Source organism: Pholcus phalangioides, unplaced genomic scaffold, assembly GCF_987345545.1.
Source record: "Pholcus phalangioides strain wild (caught in Gottingen) unplaced genomic scaffold, Ppha-v1.0 ptg000004l_1, whole genome shotgun sequence".
Classification (NCBI taxonomy): Eukaryota; Metazoa; Arthropoda; class Arachnida; order Araneae; family Pholcidae; genus Pholcus; species Pholcus phalangioides.
The window spans coordinates 48,315,116-48,341,529 of NW_028301597.1; the positions used below are offsets into that span (position 1 = coordinate 48,315,116).

At 36.0% G+C, this 26,414-nt stretch overlaps 1 protein-coding gene across 4 annotated transcripts in view; it reads right to left on the reverse strand.

The window, feature by feature from the left end:
• LOC149087760 (far upstream element-binding protein 1-like) overlaps positions 1-26,414 on the reverse strand; it is a 90,502-nt gene that overhangs the window by 61,091 nt on the left and 2,997 nt on the right. For all 4 annotated transcript variants that reach the window (XM_089231661.1, XM_089231664.1, XM_089231663.1 and 1 more), the window contains exons 2-5: positions 19,704-19,773; positions 13,415-13,453; positions 9,123-9,159; positions 6,638-6,708 (exon numbers count right to left, since the gene is read on the reverse strand). In XM_089231661.1, coding sequence (XP_089087787.1) covers positions 6,638-6,708; positions 9,123-9,159; positions 13,415-13,453; positions 19,704-19,773 — 217 coding nt within the window. The remainder of the gene's footprint in view (positions 1-6,637; positions 6,709-9,122; positions 9,160-13,414; positions 13,454-19,703; positions 19,774-26,414) is intronic.

Sequence of the window (26,414 nt, forward strand, 5' to 3'; positions counted from 1 at the left end):
ACAATTGACACGTTTAAAAAGAAATACGATAAACATGTTCGGGTAAATCGAGAAGCTATCCATTCTTAGAATAAGACAACCATAAGTATTCTTCATGGCTGTTGTATAATATTTTATCATGTGTATATATTGTTTATAATTTGTGTTAATTGCATTTTTAATTGGGTTGCTGTATTTTTGAAATATATGACATCCATATTTTTATGGACATCTTTTTATCAGCCACCTCGTTGGGCATTTTGCCTGTTGTGGCGTTGTATTTGTATTTGTTGGAAGTGGCGGCCGCTGACGTCATTACACAGTCTACAACGATGTAAAAACGATTCCCGGACACGCTCGTAGATACCAGGTATGTTTTTGATGTCTGCCGCAGCACCTACTATTGTACCTACCTGTGGGGTTGTATTTGTATTAAATAAGCCAAGGTGGACCAGATGGTTTTACTGCGTTGTCCATCACTTTTTCAAAAGGATGTGTTTAAATTTTAGCACTCAATGCCAGTGTAATCGTTTTTAACAAATAAAGCACTTTAATTTCTAGCTCTTCGCTGAGCATTTTAAATATTGTTTACGCCTCCGCATGCCTTAAAAATACAGAAGACAACTGAATGTTATTGGGAATCATCAGAGTCACAGAACCTAGAATAGGCCTATGTACCCAACTGCTCTGTCATGTAAACTGTTGTTTCACCTATACACAAAATGTGCACCATAATTTTAAATGATGAATGTTAGTTACTGTCTAAGACCATAAAGAGTAGTAAATACAAAATAACTTTTTTTTAACCAGGCAGAAGTTTTTAATGACTATTCTAATTTTTGAACCCTCGAACTAAACAAATGAAAAATTAATAAACCACCAAATGGTCAACATACTTCCCTCCAAATAAATTTAAAAACCATAGAACTTCTGCTGCTTTGGCAGAATCATTAATTGTAATCTACTATATTTGCATTATTTGGCATTATATTGATGATTCCTTCAATTAAAATCAATTTAACAAATTTTATTGATAGGATTTGGTAAAAAAGTAGGACATTTCACAAAAAGTATGATGAGTGGGAGCCCTGCATATGGTATAAAATAATTTCAATTCTAAAAATTCAATCATTGTTGCATCACAGTAATTTTAAACACACAAGGTTAAAATTAAATTATAAAGTTGATTTTGAATGGTCATGCTTCCATGCCTCTCAACCAATGCTGTCAAAGTGTAAATTGAGGTATTTAGTCAAAATTTATTAATCAATGCTTCTGATTAAAAGAAAAAACTGAATAAACAAATTTTAGATCTAAACCAAAATAATTTTATCCAGAGACCAGCTCACCTAGAAACTTCAGATGTGGCCTGCATTGTGCCAAAGATTAAAAATGTCCATTTTATAGGGCAGAAGTCAGGGGGGAACGTGTAAACCACAGGTACACAACCTTTGTCCAGCCAAACACTTTCACCCAGACTATGAAACATTAAAAAAACTTATCTCCAAACTACATGATCATACCAGACTATGGCCCACAAGGTATAACCATATATTTTGGTTCTGGCCCACAGCCTTAACCGACTGACGGTCCTGCACGTATATGTACGTGTGAAGTTCATGCCTTCCAAACGGTCCAGGCCGTATTTTTACGTGTGAACTTTTCGACTTCCAAATGGTCCTGGCCGTAAATATACTGCCTTGTTTTCCCCCCATAAAGAATCATTAAGCTGGCTTAGCATACGCCCCTCTCCTTTCTCCACAAAATGACCATTGTACTCGCAACAGCGCTGGGCGTTGAAAATGACAAAATGGCTTCTGCCTCTTCGGCGGGAGGGGACAGTTTTCAATTAACTTAGCAGATAGACGTTTGACAAGCAGCTCTCGAATAGTCAGTTCAAAAAAGCCTTAATCCTTTTGTAAAGGAAGAGGAATTTTCAGAAAGTATAAAAAAGGCTGCTCTTCAGCAAGAAATGCCCCACCTAAAAGGCATGTCTTTATCTTATGATAGAAATTCTTATCGCTTGATTGTAGGATATGTACTGGCATTCACTTTTATTTTGGCATGAAAACTACATCGTATTAAAATTCATTGACTGCGAAACACTGAATGCAAGATAGAGATAAACAGATTCCCCCCCCCCCCCCGAATTGTGACATCCTGGCTTTCCAGTGATTCTAATTTTTTCACAGTATTGGCGAAATTTTTTAATTTTATTTTTCATTTGTTTATCTTTACCTCTTTATCACTACTCAAATACGATACGGCAGAACCTCAATTATCCGATATGATTGGAAAACCCTACACCAGAAAACCAAAAAATACAATATCATGTTTATTTACGCAGAGCATAATTGATACCAGTGTTTCTTAACTCCTTTACCCTACACCGTCACCCTCTTTGGACCATGTTTTCTTCTCACTCCTTGCTTTCTTGGCCCTCGCCTTTGCCTGGGCCCCTAACCTCACCCAGCAGAGTAAACCATTTCTAAGTATACAAACTATTTTTTTTTTGAAAAAATTTATAGTGAAAGCGAAAATTTTATAAACGAAGACTGTCATAGTGTCTGTCAAGACTGTCATGTCTCTAGAGTCCAGCGAGCTTCCCTCTTGTGAAGGTTATACGCTGGGCAGTGATGCCAAGATCGCACCAACCCACCCCCTCCCGCGTGCAAAGTGATATTCGGGAAGGGGGTTCAGTATTTCGATGGAAGTAACAGCCTACATATTTACATACTTTCGAAAATTATTGTGTGCCAGAATTTTATCATGTAGGCCCCATGAAGACATTATACCCCCCCCCCCCCTGGCTATGTCTGGATCAGCCCATACTTGTGAACCAGAGTTGGGCGAACGTACACAGAGAAAGCATATGGGAACGTATGCGCATCACATTTGTGGTAAGACGTATATAACATGTATGAAATTCTGTTAGCTTTGCAAACTATGCCATGCTAATGTTCAGTGAAATCGAGAATGCGGCTCATTTGCAATACCTAAATCCACGCATGTATTCAATCTCTGCAACATTTCATTGCTTAGTTGATAATTTTCAGCTAGTACCATTACTTATACAAATATATACATTTTTATATCATTGTTCATCGCTTCGTTGAGCAATGCTCTAAAAAATAAATAATGCAAGGGCACTCGTGTGTGGCTTTTTTTTTTAAATTTTATCGGTTATAGTAAGAATTTTTAAAAAAAACAGTTGGAAGTGGAAATAAATATAAGCATGTTATCACATTGTTGACCGGTCATGAGTAAATTCAAACTTTCAAGCAGGATAAACCTGTAACCCAGCGATTCTCAACCGGTGCTCCGCGGAGCCCTTGGAGTTCCGTGTACACTTCCCAGGGGCTCCGCCGTGACTCGAGGAAAATAAAACAAATCAGTAACTTTGATAGATAAATAAAAAATAAGAGGCCTACAAGGTTCTACCATAAAAATTATATGCAAAAAGTGCTCCTCGAGTGAAACAGGGCACCACCATAGAAATGATATACTGAAAAGGGCGAGCCCAAAAAGGATGAGAACCGCTGCTGTAACCGTTCATTAAGTGGAAAAACCACAGAAAACGAACTTCTGTAGACCACCACTCTGCCGCCAGTAAGGTACAAACTTGGATGCTCGTGATGAGATCCCAGAATGATGTCCACGCGACGACACAGTAGCTCTAGAATATACTAAGTGGCCACGGGTGAAAATCCAGTAAAATATTGTGCTGTAAAAGCTGAGCCACGGCTTATGATTAAGCATTCCGTACAAAAAATTAAAAAAAAATGTGCAGCTCATCTATCAATTCCTCACACTTATGTAACAGGACATGAATAAGCTTGTACGTGCTCATCAAGCACAATGCCTCAACATTGAACGAAAAAAAAGTATATTTAAATTTAAAAATAAAATACTCACACTTCTTATAAAAAGTGTGCTCATTGTACAAACGAAACATCCAAATGGTTGACTGACTTCCTTTTTTTCCATCTAAGATAGTGATCTGGTGTCGGGTGCTTGACTTGAGCTTTACATGGAAACTATTGATCCCTGAATGAATTTTGGGGGTGCTCAGATCAGTGGTACAGAATACTGTAGGTACTCGAGCACTCACTGCACTGTCTGGCTCCACCCCCACTGCCAGTCATCACCCTAAATGCCAGAATTTTACTTATATATTGTGGAATCTTGACTAAGTACTGCACTGTCAGTTCCCTTCCCCCAACCCACAAGAAATTTCTGGCTACGGCTCTTCCAATAGCACCATTGTCCACATAACAGAAAGGTCTTCCAGGTCTTGAGGTCAAACAACCTACCATAACATTTATTTGCACAATAATGTTTTTAGGAAGAAATTTAACGATCAAAAACAGTTCAGCTCCTGGATGTAAAGCGGGCCACAGCAATTGAATTCAATTAGTGAGGAAAAACTAATTTCTTACTAAAATAGTTACCGTACTCCCCCACATTAGCTGGCATGCTGGGAAACAGTGAGGCAGACCAGCATGCTGAAAATATCCGTATTTTCCGGAATGCCAATAAATTCGATTCACGGATTCTGGAAAATTCTTGAATATCTTTATTTTTTATTAATTTATTATCAGGAAAATAGATTATACATATCGCCGGAGCCAACAATGATGGCTCTTACTGGATGTTACTGAAAACAAACAGTTGAATATTTAATATTATAATGAATAACTGAATGGGAGGAAGAAGGAAATGAAACATTTCATAGAGAATCAGAAATATTGTTCAATGTCGGTACTGTAATTGAAAGAAGGTAAAATTTGATTAGTCTTCTATACATGTGTATGAACAGGGCCGCAACTAGATGCTTGGTCACACTGGGCAAGCGCGCATTTTTATGCCCCCTTGTAATGGTAAAGGAGATGTTTCAGAATGAAATTTGCACCCCTTCGGGTTCAGCGCCCGGGGTACGAGACCCGTCTGCTCCCCATAGTTGCGGCCCTGTGTATGAATGAAGGCTGACAGTTGAATTCATATCATGTAAGTAAAATACTTTCTTTTCAAAGTTTTATGAACACAAGATAATGCATAGATTCAATTTATTCCTGAGGAAGAACGAGCCAAATTAATATTTAAAGAAAACTGATTTTTTTGAAAATGAGGAAGTTGATTTAGAAAAATATACACATATACTGTATATCAAACTTTATTCGGAAAATCCACTGATTCAGCTGAATGCATGCGGTGATCCTATTATAACCTCACTTTTTCCGGCATGCCGAAAGTGGCCAAGACCACAACATACAAAAAGCTGGTGCCCTTCGTGTTTTACCGTGTGCCGGCCAATGCGTGGGAATACGGTAAGCTTATTGAAATTTTTGAGTAAAATAATTTGGTAGTTGTTCAAATCAGCGCTCGTGTAATCACTTCCATTTTGCCCAGATCTTTACTTGAAAAGTAAAAAATACGTTCGCAGAGGAATGGGAAAAAAGACGAGCCTACAAAAAGCCAAGTATTGTACTTTATTTGAATCCTTTTATGAGAGAACACACCTTTTCTTTTCCTCTCCTACAAAGAAGCATTCAACAGTGGGCGGAACAAAAAATTTTAAACCACACAACACCAAATCCGATATCCCGCTGTTTGTACGGGGGGAAGGAAAAATTGTTGGATTTTTTTCGAAGAGGTTTTGTGACAATTACCTGAACCTTTTTCAAGTAGATTTTCTCAACACCCTCAAACTGTCAGTTGGTTAAAGGCTATACATCCTTGGTGTAAAACGATAGAATTCGTATATTCACTAACTTTTCAAAAAATCATCCACACATATCATGTGATGGAACAGGCATTATCATCCACAAAGAGAAATTTTCAACACTACAATTACACGCATAGGGAACACCAATTTGATTTAGAGAAATCATGGTTTCATTTTCCTGTGTGCCAAGTACAGCACATTCATTTATAATGATACTACTGTAAAGCAGAGCTGGACAAACCCCAGGTGTCAGGTTGCCACAGCGATTAAAAAATTGATATTGGTGCCTAAAATTTTTTGTGTAGTTACTAAATTGCAGGCTGAGAGGATATAAAATGTTTGGAATTTATAGCCAACATGAAAGAGGGTCACTATGCCCTGAAAAAGTCAAAAGAAGTATTACTTTGGACTCTTTTCTTTGGGTAAAAATTGTTCTCGCACCTAGATTTTTTCGTGATTGGTTCCGCTTTGCTATAAACCATGACCACATTACTATCTGTATGGTCGGCCACAAGGATGATGTTGGTAGAATCTGCTGTTTGAGTTCATGAATCAAGTACTTGCACCTTGGAATTGGATTAACACAGGTGATCTATATTATTTAGCAGAATATTCACCCATGACTGGCCAGTCCCGTTGGCATGATTACGACACCACAGGCAACACTGCTTCACATGAAATACTATTGTGTGGGGGAACACATACTAGTCTGCAAGTACACAAACCAATATCATTCAATTTTCTATACACTATCTGGTGCAAAAAACTGATCCTGCAGTTAAAGGAAGATATCTTTTAGCAATCACTTGTAAATAACAATATTTACATAGAAGGGTAAGAATGATTTTTCTCATCCTAATGCATCAAGGAAATAGACCCTTTCTAGATACTATATCTAATTAACCATATAATTAAAAAAAAAAAGAAACTTACTCAACCCCACCATTTTGTCTGGAACTTTCCACTCTTCAACGGTGATAGCATTGGCAACCGCACTTGCAGCCCTGAGAAGAAAAATAACAATATAGCCTTTTTGAAATGAAATTCTGTACGAAATCACACTTTTATTTTTTGTAAATCTAATTTGGTTAACACAGTGATACCTTGGCTAACAAAGATAATTCGTTCTGGAATCACATTCGATAACTGAAACTAGATTTTCCATAGGTTTCTAAGGAAAATTGCTTAATTCATTCCACAGGCAATGGCCATGATTTCAAAATAAAAGCACTGTAAAAAAAATACTGACCAAAGGATGAAATAAAATTCCCAATCGGATGAAAGCAATTAAAGGAATGAGAAAACACATTTTCATTTTACTTTATGTAGAATAATACGGGATTCTTAACCTTTTTCAGCCACAACCCAAAATTAACTAGAGCAGCTTCACGACCCATGAGACTATTTTTTGAAATTGGTAAAACCAGTGATGCAATAAGTGCATTCTAACAGGACTAAGTGGGTTTGTAAGATTTATTTAAGAAGCCCTGCGAATCAAGTATAGGTTGTAACCAATGGCTCAATAATCCCTGGCTGTAAGTAGATTTGTACGACTCGCCTTGGAAGCTCCAGCGAATCAAGTTTGAATCGGGACCCACAGTTCAAGCGCCCATGCTGTTGGTTAGGGGCCATTCAAGTATTACGTCAACAAATTTTTAGCCATTTTTTGACCCCCCCCTGTCAGCACTGCCCCTACCTCCTAACGCATATTGGTGGGATCTGAAGCATATGAGGGAGGGGGAATAGGGGGGCTCGTGTGCCCCCCAGATGAAATTTTTTTTTTTTTAATGCAAACATTTTTTTTCAAAAAATTATAATTTTGAAAGAAAATACCTTCATGTTATTATAATCAATTTGTTAATTTCAATGCTATTTTGAAAGGTAAGAACTCAGAATTTCTTTAAGAAATTTATTGTGACCCACCCTTTAAGCCATATATGCAGACCAAATGTGGCCCCAGAGTCATCTGTTGTGGCCCACATTTTCAAACCTAATTTTGTAAAAATGAACTAAACGGCATATTTACATATTGCTTAAATCACCTGCGACACAATACCAGAGCATTTAAGTGACCTGTGGCACATTTTCAGATCACTGAAGTAGGCCTCAAAGGGCACTTTCACATTCAAAGATCACTTAAGTAACCTGCGACACAGTTCCTTAACACTTTAACTATCTGTGGCACATTTAGATCCCTTGAGTGACATGTGGCATAGTTTTAGATCACTTAAGCTTCCCCCAGAGCGGTTCTACATCACTCAAATTACCCGCAGAACATTCCAAGATTACTTAAGTAATCTGTTGCATAATTATGGATCACTTGAGTGATGCGTGGCACAGTTCCAGAGCACTGAAGCGGCCTGAACACATTTCCAGAGCACTTGAAAGATTCGTGAAACATTTAGAGATCACTAAAGTGGCTCTGTAAGGGACTTATTAATAGTAATAGGGAGGATGTTAGTTCAGGTGCCCAATAATTATCAGAAGTTTTTTTACCCGTTTTTGGTACACCAAATAAGATGTCATTAAGAATATTTTATATCTTCGTAAAGGGTACTTGAATTACCCCTTTAATCTAAATGACTCATCTCAAAGCCATGGCAGCCAAGTTTGGGTTGCAACCCATAGGTTAAGAGAATCCCTGATATAGACTATGCCGCCAGGTTCGTGAGCCATAGCGAAAAAAAGTATAAGGTGGCGTGCTGCTACGTGATATAATCAGCTAATTTCTCACACAAATGCAGAGAAATGGAAAAAGACAAGATCTTAGAATGTCCAGAATGTTAAGTTCTGTACTAATTTGGTACTAAGAATTTAACCTTATGCACTGAAAATATTCAAGTCAAAGGCAATGGAGCAATATCACAAGCAATACAACCTGCAACTTAATACGGATTGTTAAAAACCTGAAATTCAGGTTTTTAGCTATTCTGTGTCAAGCTGCAGGTTGTATCGCTGGTCCGGTGTGGGAGATGCCCCTATATGTATAAAAGACTTCTCTCCCCTCTACACTTTTTTGATGCATTTTCTCTCAGCTTAATCTTTCATTTTACATGAAAGGGCTCAAACCTTTTCTAAAGAGAAAGGTGTATCAGGAATTTAATCAAAGGTAGAAATAAACCTGACTTGTGAATGGCAGTAACTCCATTGAACTCATTTTGATTGGAACGAAAATTCAGCTCACCACACGACTATTTTATGTTATCGCCTGCATGTATATCAACTAAAATCTTTGTTATCCGAAGCAGAAAAATCTTTGTTAGCCAAAAAATTTTTAAGCTTAGGCATTCATTAGAAAAGAGAGTTATTTTCTCAATTTCCAGAAATATTAATAGCTAACTTTTCCAACTGAAATAAAAATAGTCATCATAAATAGCTTACAACTTAATAAGAGCTTCAGATTACATTTTATACATACCTTTGAGCTTGCATGGTAGCTATCTGCAATGCAATACCTGAATAAGGAAAATACATGACATAAAATGATTCATTAACAAACCGAACGAGTTTGATTTTTGATCAAATCAGAAGTGCAATTGTACATTTACCAGTACTATACAGTGAAAAAATAAAACTATGTTGCATATCTGAAAGCCAAAGAAATTAGAATACTTATGGATTGCTTCAGACCCAAGTACTGTATATCATAGTATAAATCTGTGCCCAGATGGCAAAATGTTGCCACTTTTTCAAAATTTCACAATGGTAAATTTATCACCAATATTTTGCCAAAATGAAATACTGTTGCTTTTTGATTTATCACAATTTGCCTCCGTTGTTTTCTAATAAGATTAACTGAAAGAGAAAGACACAAAATTTTGCCATTTTCTAAAATTTTGGCGAATGAGACTCCAGAATGTGAACTCAATTTTTTGGGAAAAGTGACTTATAACATTTTGCTATCTGAGCACAGAAACGTAAGGTTGTTTCTCTCTTGCTGTAAAAATTCTTTAAACTCAGAGTTGAGAATTGACTCCCAACAATAACACAAAATCATTAAAACCAGGGCCAACTCCCAGAGGTTGAAAAAATTCAAGGACATTCATACTGCAGTTGATAAAAATCATGATTTTTTTAAAAAATGAAATTACTTGGATTTTTAAAATTTATATTCACCATTTACTCATTTTTAATTGTGTTTGAAATGCCAATTTATTAAAGATAATTTTTTAAAACAATTATATTTCTCATTCCAACTTGTAGACAATGCAAAGTTCTAAAGGGGTCTTGCTTTTGTAAAAGGCTGTTGTAGTTTAGAATAAAAATTACATTTAAGCAAAAATCATTTTGTTTGAAACAGTATTAAAAATTTGCCTTCAATAAAAAAAATTAGAAAGCATGTAATCATATATCTAGGATGACTATATGACCTGTGTTTCATGGGAACATTCCCACATTTTCATGTAATTTTGGTCATCTCAACTTCTCATGAAAAAATGTCCCATTATTTTCCATATATTTTCAACAAAGCCTATTGAAATTTTTATTTACTGAAATTGAGTATAAAAATTATTTTCCCAATGCTATAAATTATATTATGATAATTATGACTTTAAATATTGTAATTTTAATGTCCCCCCCCCCCCATAGAATTCATTTAAATTTACTGCTTCAATGCAATGGTGCTTCATTTTCTGCCTTTGGTGTTTTTTGGGAAATTTTAACAATAATTGGTAACTTTGCTTACCTTTGGTATCATTTTTGGTGACATTAGACGATTGCCCCATATTTTTATCGAGGATATATGGTCAGCCCACATATATGCAACTGACATCCATTAATTCAATAGATTAAAATATTTTAAAGCAATATCTTAAGCACAGTGTTTTATCAACAACAGCTGCTCTAACTGGTGTTGGTTTTACAGCCAGATTTTAGACACCTTTTTAAGTGTAGAAATATCTCTAGTATGGGCAACATCATACTAAAGATATATATCTTTATATTGGTGACCCATATTTACTGTTTTCAACAGTCTCTTTACTCATTGTATGAGTGTTGCTCTATATATTTTTGCCCGAGTGGAATTTGGTTTCGTAGGGGGAAAAAAATTGATGGGAGAAATTCACACAAAAAAACTTAGAAGCAATTGAAAATGATTTTTTTTCAAGGACTGCAATGACTTTTAAGGATTTTCAAGGACTGCACGAACCCTGAGAAAAGGCAACCCACAAGCTTGTGTACACAGATTCTAAAAGGGGGTCATAAGTTTCATTTCTCGTAACGTTTACAGACTTTTAAAAGCTAATGAAAAACAAAATTGTATCTTATTGCATTAGTGAAGTTCATGACATTACGGCTGTATATTTGTGTCATTTGTGATTTTCAGGTTTAGTCCTAATTCGTCACATTATATCTGTAAAATGTTTCTTTATAATGACAAAATTTAAATTACACAATTGACACTCATCATAATACAAATACAACGCCACAACAGGCAAAATGCCCAACGAAGTGGCTGAGAAAAAGATGCCCATAAAAATATGGATGTCATATTTAAAAAATATAGCAACCCAATTAAAAATGCAATTAACAAAAATTGTAATCAATATATACACATGATAAAATATTATACAATGCCCATAAAGAATACTTATGGTTGTCTTATTCTAAGTATGAATAGCTTCTCGATTTACCCCAACATGTTTATCATGTTTCTTGACCATCATAAGCAGATACAGGCTCTTCAAATAGGGGTAGAATAGCGAACAAGGGATATGTTTCACCTCTGGACTGCTACTCATACCTGTAATACATTTTTTAATAGAAGGGGCCAACCTCCCCATATTCACCCATAGTATAAATTTGATTATAGCCCCCCCCCCCTTAATGCGTGATGAGGCTTCGCCATGCCACATCAAGTCAGGCGAATATTATTTTCTTTTAGGTAAAGCAATTGAATTGCTTATCACCCAACTAAATTTTCACATATTTGGCTTCTAATTTTGGAAAAACAAAATAGAATCGTGCAACTGAATGTGACAGCCAAATCTCATCTCATGATTGGAAGACTAAACAACCAGAGACATATGTCCATTTTCTATACATGAAATGTCAAATTCATACTAAGTCTATTCAGAGAGCAGGGAAACTTTAAAATTTAGATCAGTGTTTTCTAATTAATACTCAAATGAGGAAAACCTTGGTTGAACACCAGGGAACAAATGGACCCTGTTCTCTCTCATTTACTTAAATTTTAATTCCAATGTGTGTGATCAGGAAACTCCACGGCATCAGGCCACCAGTGACTAGAATCTATATTGGTACTTAAAGTCTTTTGTGTGTGTGATTGCTCTATGAACGACACATAATTTTCTGATTTCATGAGTGTCTTTTAATGTAGGAAGGGGAATATAAACTCTCACAAAAGTTTAAAAACATTTAAAATCAGTGATTAGTGATATGTCAATGAACTTTGGTGAAATAGAACTAAGTATCCAGAGATGTAAAATTCTCGAGAATAATCTTTAGGAGAATATTCTTATTATTCTTGATCAGAATATTCACCTGTTATTTATAATATAAATATATATTCCTGAAAATATTCTTTTTACTATTTCACAAATTACAGGGGAATATTCTTATCGAAAATAAGAATTATTCTGAAGTTATTTATAATAGTAGTCCTTCCAGAGAGTATTCTCAAGAATATTTGTAACAATATGCATTATAATAAAATAACTTGAGAATAATTCTTATTTTCGATAAGAACAGTCTCTAGTAATTTATAATAATAGTCCTTCGAGAATATCCTATAGCAGCGGTTCTCAACCTTTTTTGACTCACGGAGCCCTTTCTGGTAAATAATTTCTATGGAGGAACCCTTAGGTCTATTTTTCATTCATTCATTCATCAAAGTTACTGATTCATTATTATTATTCATAACTATTTTTTCAGAATTTACTGGTTTTTTTTTTTGTATTTTTCTCAAGCTGACGCAGAGCTCCTGGGGAGTTCACACAGAGCCCCAGTTGAGAACCGCTGCCTATAGAATATTCTGTCCCTGTCAAGACAGGAACACTGAAATTTGCAGCCCACAATATTAAAGTTTAAAAGAAAATGAAACCAACACAGCTGAATTACATAACTTGAAAGAAATGTGAGTGATACAGAACTTAAGTGTATGTACAATGACGAAAACAACAGTTCTGTATATTTTTAGTATGAAGGCGACTGTATAAGAATAGCTTCCTTTGTCAATCAACTTTGAGTTTCCAACTCTTTCTTTTGAACTAATTTCTGAAAATTTATCTAATTTTAAATTATTTTTTAAGGTTTTAATGTAAAGTTTTCTAAAAATTTCATAACCAAACTTTTTAAAACACCTCATGACCAGGAGAATATAGCATATTCTGAGAATATTCTTGAACTAAAGTTGTCATTGAGGAGTTATTATACCAAAAATTGTTTTCTTGTAAACATTTCAGGCAATTAAAAAATAACTGATTTATCTTTCATAATATAAACAAAATTAGTAAAAAAATTTATATTATTTAAAAGAAAAATGAATATTCTCGATTATTCTCCAATTTTTACATCCAAGAGAATATTCTCGTTTTCTGAGAATATTCTCACCTCGCATCTCTATAAGTACCATTCACAGATTTTATATTGGAACCTTTATATTAACCTATGTATTTAAAAAAAAATCCACTTAATCATTATATTTTTTTTCAGAGAGGTTTAAACTAGAGTTCAAATTCTACTTACTATCTTGCGTTGCCAGTTTTTTGGTTTCAGGAAGACCATCTGAAAATAAAAATGGTGCAAGAATATCATACCAAATTTATGAAACGTTATCATGAAAAAACCTTACAAGAGCAAATCTTTTTGAAAATAATACACATGGTCAGTAACGGACGCATCAGTAAAATAAAAGTTTTTATTTTGCTCTGGTCATTGGTAATGAATGTGAGAAAAATCAAACAGTACAACAGGAATGGACATATACCAGGTACTAGAACGTCAGGGTGACTATGAAATCTGCATTGGCGCCTAAAATTTTTTTTTTCTTAGTGCAATTAGAGTACCGTATATACTCGTGTATAAGCCGACCCCCCCACTTCAGGACCACCAAAACCGCAATAAATTGAAAACCCGTGTATAAGCCGACCCTCAAAAATCCGTGCAAATCGGAGAAAAAAAAAATTCTTATATTTTCATGCAAAATGAATAGCTTGCGGATATTTACAATAGAAAATGATTCAAACTTTTTAATCCGTTCCTTCTGAGTCTCCAAGCTCATGGTAATCCATCAGATCATCATGAGGGTGTGGCATCTTTGTTTTTATCCTCATCGTCATTGTCACTTTCAAAGAGGATATCATCTTCAGTTCCGTCCATCGCATTGATGATGCAACACTTTTTGAAGAATCGGATGATAATTTCGACGGAAACAGAATTCCAAGCCTCGTACCCATTAGCACACTAGGCCAATGTCAGGTTTCTTCAAGGCACCCACTTTCTGCAGTTTCTTCATCGGAACTCATCCATTCGATCCACAAATTCCTCAAATAGTTCTTGAAAGGCTTGTTGATGCTCACATCTAAGGGCTGTACAATCAATGTTAGCCCACTTGGTATCAAAGCCAATTTTCAAATTCTTTGCAACGAGTGACATTACCGGTTCTGTGGTATTTGAACATAGCCTATACCAATAATGCCGGTTTCCCGACCTCTGCTACAAAAATGACTACTGATTTCGGGGGTCAATATTTTTTCATCAAAAACTGACCTGAGTATAAACCGACCCCCCCTACTTGAGGAACGAATTTTTCCACAAAAAAACTTGGCTTATACACGAGTATATACGGTATAAATAACCCAAAAAATTTGAATTCGTGACAGTGTCTTTTAAAATAAGCAAACAAAAAAACAGAGGAAAGCCATTCTTGGCTCCTAAGAAAATTTTGCTGACACCTAAATGTTTTTTTCGGTTTGTCAAACCCTGCAGTACAAGTCTCAAATCTATATACCACTGGCCGCTGTAGTGGTCGAGTGGTTATAGTGACGGACTCGCGATGCGAGGATCCGGGTTCGAACCCCACAGTGGTGGTCGGCTGAAGTCGGTTTTCTGTGGTTCCCAACTTCAAGGCGCAAATGCGAGCCGATCTCCCCGTTAAAAAGTCTCGCTACAGAGAGCAACAGTCCTACAACGATAAATCATTCAATCATAACACTTCACTCATTGTTAGAAAAACTGGTGGCAGATGGCAGCACTACACATAACAAACATTACACAGAAACAAACTTTACGTCAGGTTGTTGCACTACACGTACACGAACATTCCCGCATGTACTGATTCGTTGGGGGGTTCCGCGGGGGGGGGGGGTGCATTTGTGGTGTAGCAGTAGTAGGTAGGGCCTCCAAAAAATGGTTCGGGGATCCATGATGTTCTTAAGTGTCAGCCACCTCGTTGGGCAATTTGCCTGTTGTGGCGTTGTATTTGTATATAATTCAGAACTTAATAAACAATAATTTCAATTTGAAGAAGAAAATTTAGAATCAGGGTTGTCATATTTGCTCCCCAGGTAGACACCCCCCCCCCCCGACTGGATTTTTCGGGGGAACTGTTTTCGAAGAAAATGTGTTGCTTTCAGGTTAAAGTTTTATTTTAGGTTAATTTATGTATTCTGAAAATTGCTGCATAGTGGAGTGTTTAGGAGATAATATATATATACAAACTGAAAAGCCAAAAAAACTGGTACAGGCATGCGTATGCAAATAAAGAGATATGGAACCAATCAGAGTACGGCGCTGCGGTCGGCAACGCCTATATAACAAAACAAGTGTCTGGCATAGTTGTTAGATCGGTTACTGCTGCTGCAATGGCAGGGTATCCAGATTTAAGTGAGTTTGAACGTGGTGTTATAGTCGGCGCACGAGAGATGGGACATAGCATCTCCGAGATAGCGATGAAATTTGGATTTTCACATACAACCATTTCACGAGTGTACCATGAATATCGGGAATCCGGTAAAAAATAAAATCTACGACATCGCTGCAGCCGGAAAAAAATCATGCAAGAACAGGACCAACGACGACTGACGAGAATCATTAAACATGACAGACGTGCAACCCTTCCGCAAATTGCTGCAGATTTCAATGCTGGGCCATCAACAAGTGTCAGCGTGCGAACCATTCAACGAAACATCATCGATATGGGCTTTCGGAGCCGAAGGCCCACTCGTGTACCCTTGATGACTGCACGACACAAAGCTTTACGCCTCGCCTGGGCCCGACAACACTGACCTTGGACTGTTGAGGACTGGAAACACGTTGCCTGGTCTGACGAGTCTCGATTTAATGATAATTCAAGTTATTCTGTAGTTTTAAGTTCCCAAAAACAGCTAATTTGGACAAGTGGGAAAACACCTCTAGAGTAATGTGTATCTTCAGAATGACGAATCCTCTTAACCAGATCATTTTTTAATTATTACTGCTCTTCAGGGTTGGTAAAAAAACCGGTTTTTTTGAAAAAAACCAAAAAGCCGGGTTTTTTTGGTTTAAACCGGTTTTTTGTTTTAAATAGTATTGTATTAACATTAAAAACAATGAAATTTCTGAAAATCATTCAAACTTCTAATAATTAACTAAAATGAAATGGTTATTAATGTAATTAATACTATTCCCATACTAATTAATCAATAAATATTTCTTACATTTTAACAAAAACCAACTTTTGCAATGTAATTATTTTTTGCTCAACTCAATGGATTACTGTGTTTGAAAATTCTTTTAATGTTATTATTAATCATATAATATATATAAAGGTTTTTCTCCAGCTACTTTCAGTATACTTAATTAGGAAGCTATTTTGCAAAAAGTAATAAAAATTAGGTGAATATAATGTATTTAATAATAAAGCATAAATAATGCAGATTAATTAGCAATGATTTATGATATACAGGGTGATTATAACTAAGGTTCTGATTTCAAAACACTGTAAAAAAAGAACGATTGTCAGAATGACTTGAAAATTGACATGAATATTCCTGAAAAAATTCAATTTTATTTGATAAGGGGGAAAAAAATACTTAAAAATGTAAAATTAATGACATCATCCAACATGTGGGAAATTTGCTCGCAGAATGGAAACGATAGCCAGTTATGGCAAAATGATACCTTAATTATAGCATTGCATGATTTCATAATTCATGGAAGCATCACAAAAAACGAAGTAATTGAACAAATAACTACAACTTACTTAAGAAATGTTAAATATGTTGCCGAACCTGAGGTTGAAAGCACAAAAGTTGTTGTTCAACAACAGAATCGGAATATGCCATGGTCATGATGTAGATGTGCTTGCAATTCAGCTTTATTAAATAAACCAAATGCCCCCCCCCCCTTAATATTCCTGAGGAACTTCTAACATATAGGGAATGTGCTGGAGATTGCAATTCAACGTTTGCAATCTGACCACTGTTTATCACACCCACAGCCAGAAGTTGCAAGGGTTAAGGTGCATCCTGTAAAATGGGTCTTCAACAGCTGCTTTGCTGGTATTGCAATGTGCATCTTGATAGAAGTTCTATCCACACACTGATGCTGTGGAAGTGCCGAAATGATGTGGTTGCACAAAATAGATTATACTGTTGGCCAAGTACAGCATCATCTACTTGCACTTTTTTCTTTTGCGAAAGAAACTTCCATTGCTTCAGGAGTATCCATGCAAATTTTCAAGTCATTCTGATCAGTACTTATTGTATAGTTTTGGAATCAAAACTTTAATTATAATCACCCTGTATATAGCTGATTATTTTTCATAAATCTGTTATTATTATTCAGTAGAACCCTGATTAACTGGGCTTAACAGTGTGAAAGTATAAAAAAAACTACTATTGAATATTAAGACTGGGAGATATACAGTAGGAGACATGCTACTTCTTATAGGAAAGAAAATGAAAATGTATGTGATGTAATGTAACTACTAGTACACTAGTCTTTGTCCTTTAAGGACAGCTGGTGTCTTTATTGGATTATAGGACCACCTGCCCCTAGCATGATGGTGTCACTACTGTTGCTGCTTCTTTGCGAAGGGAAAAAGAAACCCTGTGAGATAATACACCACTACATTTATATGTGTGATGCAATCCTTATTCATGAATTTGCTAAAGATAGAGCATCAGAATGTAGCCAAAGGGTAGAAAATGTTGTAAGAATGAGAAATTTTGGTTTTTGTATATAACTTTAAATAACTAAGATACTTCATATGAAAAATATATATATATTCTGACCACTTTTATGAGACTTTTTGAAAAAAACCGCTTATAAAATCTTATGTCATTTAAAGATATACCATCAGAATGTACCCCAAGAATATAAAATGTGGTAAAAATGAAACATTTTGGCTAATAATGAACCAATATGATCTTTTTCAAGGAAAAAAAACTATATTTAGGCAATTTTTATTTGATTTTTTGAAAAAAAACCACTTGGTGTAAACCAACGTGGTTTAAACCAAACAACCCTGTCACAAACCATAATTTTTTTGTGAAGACAACTTTCATTCTACAACTTTTAGAACCCAAGATAAAGTCATTCTGTTAAAAATTATGGGTACGGTACATACATGTTTAAATTAAATATTTTTGAGGTTGTGGAAAAAGGCAATTAAACTTTCCTCTCATTTTGACAAAAAACCCGCCCAGGCTGTAAATGAACAATTATTCCCTTATTGTATGGTCAATTTTATAAACCAAATACAGGGTGAGCAGAAAGTCTGTAGAAACTTAAAAAATGAATAAAAACTTGAAAAATAACCGAAATAAAAAACGGTTTGCGGGATTAGCATCGCTAGGTCACAGGAATTTTTTAAGACAGGAAAAAAATAACAGAAAAACAGCCAATAGATGGTGCTGGGACGAGCAACTTCAGTGGAAATATGCATATGAGACAGTTATAAGAACTTACGCTTCTAATCCACAGCCAGTTCACCATTGTAAACCGTGTATGTGAACAAGGATGCTGAATGCAAAAAATAAAGATTTGTTGGTGAAGTTTTACGTGAACAGGGAATCAGCGACCATTGCCTTACGTAAATTCAGAGTTCCGAAAAATGCGAGGACTGGAAAAGGGCCTTTAACATCATCAGGCCTCATAAAGCTTGTTCAACAGTTTGAGGAAACTGGAGGATTGTGCAAGAGCCGGACGACCATGTTTAAGGATGGGATGTTTGCCACATGTTGCAGCTGAAATGGAAGCGTTAGCGTCCTAATCAGCTGCAGGGAACAGCAGCGCTCGTAAAGCTGCCAGACGCTTGGTCTTACCACCATCCTCGGTAAGCAATATTCTTCATGAAATCCTTGATCTGTACCCATACAGATTGCAGTCGTGCCATGAACTTTCAGCAGCGAATACCGTACAGAGGGAAGCATTTGCGAGGCAGGGACTTTCTCCAAAATCGAACAGAATCCCACCTGGGTCTTTTAACATCTTGTGGACAGATGAAGCTCATTTTTCGCTTCAAAAATGGCGCCGTTAATACCCATAACCGTGTGGCATCTAATCCATGTGAGTACACACAGAAACCATTGTATTCCCCAAAAGTGACAGTGTGGTGTGGGTTCACAGGTTCGTTCATAGAACTCATCATCTTTAAAAAGCAGCGGCCAGCAAATGAGTGGATGCACATCATTATTTAATGCTTCTGCACGAGAAGGTTGTGCCATGCTTGCATGAGAGATGTGCTTTCTACTGTCACGTTTAAGGAAGATGGAGCAATTAGTCACACTGCTACCCTGGTCAAGACATTCCTGATAAAGAATAAATCATGCTTCGGCTAATGAATGCGTTTCTGGAACACATCTTCTTTAGCTGAGGTATCACTGTACAAGAACCTTCAGGTCCAGAGCAAGTTTATTTTACCCCAATTCTTTAGAGGTTAACATCTTACCTTCAATTTTACTTGTAATGTAACATTGTACATGCTGTCAAAAAAAAAAATTGAATCTACTATAAAAAAAACATCACAAAAATTTGTATTATGAAGACTTACCAGACTGCCCATCTTCCAGGGGGCGTTTCGCACTTGTATCATTACCACCAGAATGTATCTTGGCGGCAATCTGCAAATGAATTCAAATATTAAAAGTTCAACCCAACGTGTATTGATAATTTATAAATATGAGAAACTATCCGAAACAGTAATTTAATTCACAACATTCAGAGCAGGATCGGTAAGGTTTAAGCCAGAACAGCAAAAAATACAGCTGGGAATCTATTAAAATTTTCAACTGGTTAATCAGAATATAATCTATTAATTGACTGATTAATTGAATATTTTTGAATGCTAACCATTCATAACATATGGAAACGATTATACAAATTCTGAAAATTTTGTGCCATCTCCACACTCCAATTTAGTCATCGCACATATATAGAATAGGCACCAACACAAGTATTTTTTGTCACCATGGTGACCTGGCAATTGTCGAGTCCAGATCATAACCACACATTAAAAATAAGGCATAAAGTAAAAATATTTGGTACAGAAAATCATGGAACCAAAAACAAAACTCATGTAAATGGTGAAACCTCAATCGGTTAAATCTGCAGGGGCTGAATAAGTAATTATTGAAAAACATTAATCTACAGGTTCAGAATAAAAATTCAATCACGATCATTCAGCGAGGACAAGTGCTCATCACAACCTTCAGTTTGCATCAATAGAAATATAAACAAAAAAATTTTACACTAGAAAATAGAATTAATGAGACGGGCTGTCCTTGGTTTCCTCCTGTAAATACCAATTTTAAAAAAAAGGTTCTACAGGTTCAGAACAATAGAAACTCGATCACAATCATCAGTCAGGGCAAGTGTTCATCACATCTTTTGATTTGTAGCATTAGAATCCATGGGTGTCATTCAAAATCATTTTTGGCTCTTAAGAATTTTTATTATTACTTTATTTGTCAAGCCCTGCCCAAAGGGAAAAGTAACAAATTCCGCTATCAAAACATGAACAATAGCTGGCTCCCCTCCTCTGGCTGTCGATGATCAGGTTGGGAGTAGATGGAATACATGCTCGAATATGAAGCCAACAATAAAAACTATGTGGGCTTGTCACTTCCAAAATAACAGGATTTTGAGATGAGCTATCTTAATTGCCGCTGAAAAGATAAAAACACTGTGCATACAGGCATAAATCTATCACAAATATTATCTGGGTTAGTAGCTCATCGCAACTTTAATTTTTAATCATTTGGTCTGGATGTTAATACTAGAGTTTACAGATTCAAAGCATTGAATCTATTGTTCAGTGAGGAGTCTAGATCAATTTCTCAACTGCTGGGAACTGACATCAGCTAAACCGGATGGTCGACAGTGACTTTCATTTTTATCCCTTTGTTGCTCATTAGTCATGCGTATGAACGACCCTTCCACTCACAAGAAAAGAAATCAACCCCGCCGTGGGCTTCCAATGGTCGAGAACCACTGGTCTAAATGAGACCCTAGATATAAAAGGGATGTTAAGGTGGCCAGATGTTGCAAAAAAGACGTTATGGATACATTGTCCCAGTTTTTTCTAGCTCAATCAAGATCTAATGAAATTGAATTATTTTGAATATTTACCTTATTTTAACATTCATAGGAAACCCGATTCTTTTGGGTTTAAAATTTGACTAATACTAACATGAAACCCCTCCTATTTTGGCATCCAATTTTTGACAAAAAGGTTTCTTTTTACACATTAAAATATGTTATTTAGCAAGAATTATTTAATTCTTGAATTTCAAACAGTGTGAACGCTTTTCGATAAAGAGCAGTCTTGTGTAGATACTACCCGTGCTGTCTTGAAGTATTACCCTAAAAATGAAAACAATTTAACTAATTTGGAATTTTTGTATTTCAAATTTTTCTTTCCCTCACAGAACATTTCCCTGACTTTCCCCAGGTTGCAGAAATACTGCTAAAGCTTACAGGTTCAGAGCAAATTAAATCTATCACAGTTATTCAGTGAGGGCAAGTAGCTCATCACACAACCTTCATTATCAATTATTGAAAACAGATATGAAAGAGGACGTTCATATTGGAGCCCACAGGTTCAGAGCAAATTAAATCTATCACAGTTATTCAGTGAGGGCAAGTAGCTCATCACAACCTTCATTATCAATTATTGAAAACAGATATGAAAGGGAATGTTCATATTGGAGCCCACAGGTTCAGAGCAAATTAAATCTATCACAGTTATTCAGTGAGGGCAAGTAGCTCATCACAACCTTCATTATCAATTATTGAAAACAGATATGAAAGGGAATGTTCATATTGGAGCCCACAGGTTCAGAGCAAATTAAATCTATCACAGTTATTCAGTGAGGGCAAGTAGCTCATCACAACCTTCATTATCAATTATTGAAAACAGATATGAAAGAGGACGTTCATATTGGAGCCCACGGGGTCAGAGCAAATTAAATCTATCAGTTATTCAGTGAGGGCAAGTAGCTCATCACAACCTTCATTATCAATTATTGATAACATATATGAAAGAGGACGTTCATATTGGAGCCCACAGGTTCAGAGCAAATTAAATCTATCACAGTTATTCAGTGAGGGCAAGTAGCTCATCACAACCTTCATTATCAATTATTGAAAACAGATATGAAAGGGAATGTTCATATTGGAGCCCACAGGTTCAGAGCAAATTAAATCTATCACAGTTATTCAGTGAGGGCAAGTAGCTCATCACAACCTTCATTATCAATTATTGAAAACAGATATGAAAGGGAATGTTCATATTGGAGCCCAAAGGTTCAGAGCAAATTAAATCTATCACAGTTATTCAGTGAGGGCAAGTAGCTCATCACAACCTTCATTATCAATTATTGAAAACAGATATGAAAGGGAATGTTCATATTGGAGCCCACACGTTCAGAGCAAATTAAATCTATCAGTTATTCAGTGAGGGCAAGTAGCTCATCACAACCTTCATTATCAATTATTGATAACATATATGAAAGAGGACGTTCATATTGGAGCCCACAGGTTCAGAGCAAATTAAATCTATCACAGTTATTCAGTGAGGGCAAGTAGCTCATCACAACCTTCATTATCAATTATTGAAAACAGATATGAAAGGGGATGTTCATATTGGAGCCCACAGGTTCAGAGCAAATTAAATCTATCACAGTTATTCAGTGAGGGCAAGTAGCTCATCACAACCTTCATTATCAATTATTGATAAAATATATGAAAGAGGACGTTCATATTGGAGCCCACAGGTTCAGAGCAAATTAAATCTATCACAGTTATTCAGTGAGGGCAAGTAGCTCATCACAACCTTCATTATCAATTATTGATAAAATATATGAAAGAGGACGTTCATATTGGAGCCCACAGGTTCAGAGCAAATTAAATCTATCACAGTTATTCAGTGAGGGCAAGTAGCTCATCACAACCTTCATTATCAATTATTGAAAACAGATATGAAAGGGAATGTTCATATTGGAGCCCACAGGTTCAGAGCAAATTAAATCTATCACAGTTATTCAGTGAGGGCAAGTAGCTCATCACAACCTTCATTATCAATTATTGAAAACAGATATGAAAGAGGACGTTCATATTGGAGCCCACGGGGTCAGAGCAAATTAAATCTATCAGTTATTCAGTGAGGGCAAGTAGCTCATCACAACCTTCATTATCAATTATTGATAACATATATGAAAGAGGACGTTCATATTGGAGCCCACAGGTTCAGAGCAAATTAAATCTATCACAGTTATTCAGTGAGGGCAAGTAGCTCATCACAACCTTCATTATCAATTATTGAAAACAGATATGAAAGGGAATGTTCATATTGGAGCCCACAGGTTCAGAGCAAATTAAATCTATCACAGTTATTCAGTGAGGGCAAGTAGCTCATCACAACCTTCATTATCAATTATTGAAAACAGATATGAAAGGGAATGTTCATATTGGAGCCCAAAGGTTCAGAGCAAATTAAATCTATCACAGTTATTCAGTGAGGGCAAGTAGCTCATCACAACCTTCATTATCAATTATTGAAAACAGATATGAAAGGGAATGTTCATATTGGAGCCCACACGTTCAGAGCAAATTAAATCTATCAGTTATTCAGTGAGGGCAAGTAGCTCATCACAACCTTCATTATCAATTATTGATAACATATATGAAAGAGGACGTTCATATTGGAGCCCACAGGTTCAGAGCAAATTAAATCTATCACAGTTATTCAGTGAGGGCAAGTAGCTCATCACAACCTTCATTATCAATTATTGAAAACAGATATGAAAGGGGATGTTCATATTGGAGCCCACAGGTTCAGAGCAAATTAAATCTATCACAGTTATTCAGTGAGGGCAAGTAGCTCATCACAACCTTCATTATCAATTATTGATAAAATATATGAAAGAGGACGTTCATATTGGAGCCCACAGGTTCAGAGCAAATTAAATCTATCACAGTTATTCAGTGAGGGCAAGTAGCTCATCACAACCTTCATTATCAATTATTGATAAAATATATGAAAGAGGACGTTCATATTGGAGCCCACAGGTTCAGAGCAAATTAAATCTATCACAGTTATTCAGTGAGGGCAAGTAGCTCATCACAACCTTCATTATCAATTATTGAAAACAGATATGAAAGGGAATGTTCATATTGGAGCCCACAGGTTCAGAGCAAATTAAATCTATCACAGTTATTCAGTGAGGGCAAGTAGCTTATCACAACCTTCATTATCAATTATTGAAAACACACATGAAAGGGAATTTTCACGTTAGAGCCCACGGGTTAAAAGCAAATTAAATCTCACAATTATTCAGTGAGGGCAAGTAGCTCATCACAACTTCTATTCTTAATCATTGAAAACATAAAGGGAGTTTAGATACTGGTGCAATTGGCCACCGCCTCTATATAATGTAATGACTGTCATCATTGTGCTTACTTTTCTTGATCTCTTCCTCTCAATTGATCTAGTCAAATCCAGACTTCGCTTGGAGAGTCTGTGCATCCGAGCTATGGATTAGCTCTCGAATCGACACATTCCTGAATCCACAAGTGTCGCTTCATGTTGCAAAGACAATCGAATGTAAAGGAACAGTAGACTCGGTTCAGAGAGGACATCCAGGGCATGGACTGGACAGTACTTTCCACCCCAAAGCAGAATGTTTTGTGATGTTCTGCAACGAGCCCTCAGCTGACTGAAAATGTTCTGCGGTAAAAATTCGCTTATACATAATATCGTTTTTCTACACTATTCTTAAAATTCTTCCAGATTGTTCTGCAACACCACTGGTTGTTCTGCGATGTATGTCGCACATTTCGGCACATTCTGCTTTGGGGACTTTCCATAGAATGAATGTTCAGATTGACGGACCATAGTTCCACATGATGTGTGATGTCATTTTGTTGATTTCTAAGTGGTAAATTTAAATAGTAAATTTTGTTGTAAATTATCTAAGTTCAGATTTCAACTCATTGTGTTGCTTCGTGGTGCCCATCAAGATCCCAGTTGTGAAAAGTGGCTCGTCACACAATATGCAATAATTATTTTCAAAAGATACAGCAAGCTGGTGGCATGAGTTAATTATATCTGCCATACATCAAATAAATGTCCAGTATAGCATGTCTCTAAAAGATCCAGCAAGGAGCGTGACAGCACTGCAAGTCTTCTGCAATATACCGAACAAATAATGTTTGGCTCCATATACATATCTTCTGCCTTTTCACATGAACATGCCATTGGCGACAATTATGCATGTTGGCAAATGTTGTTAATGCTCATCACATTATCAAAATGTTGCTGAATTTAGATTGGTACTACTACTATTCTTAGAATGTTCTAACTTTCTTGAAAGGAAAAATTCTGGTTCAGACCAACGACTTCTTCCTGAAATACTTCAGTGATGGCAAGTCATTATTCATCATGACCAAAGGAAAAATACTGTATGAAATATACATCTAAATTCTCTGTCGATTGGCTCCAAAAAACAGTCATAGTTGATTTTGTGGATCTAGACATGTGGACCACTGCTCAAATAGCCAAAGTTCCCTTTGATCTCTATTTTAGACACTTATTATTTGCGTTATTGACATGCTCTGATATTGGCTTGAATCACGAGCTTGTCAATTTATTCCTTTCAATTCAGTCCAAGTAGTCTGCTGCAACTCTCTTAATGGCGAACGATATCAATACCACCACCAACCCTTTAATCCAGAGTTCTTATTTATGACTTACAAAATACTCATTCTTAGAGATGTAAAATTCTCAAGAACAATCTTTCGGAAAATATTCTTGAGAATATTCGAGAATATTCTTTTTAAATGCTCATCACATTATCAAAATATTGCTGAATATAGGAGAATATTCTCTACTAAGACTACTATTATAAATAACTTCAGAATATGGAAAAAGTTTTAATTTCACTGTTAATATAGTGGCCTTCAAACAGAGAAGGAAAAAAAAAAGTATGGTGCCCAAGACATTACATTCACTCGTTTTTCTATTCAAAATTATGGAGGGACCAGATGACAGTAAGTTTTTGATGACAGTAAGTTTTTGATGACAGTAAGTTAGTGCCATTCCAACGCTATTCAGTGTTTTTCAGTATGGAGATCGCATTCCAATACAAAAAAACTTGGTGTTGCCATTTGATATTTTCGAAATTTTCTCACCGTAACCGTAACTGTTAGAGTGACACTGTTGTTTTCCATATCATTCTTGAGCGCATACCTCAAAATACCTTAT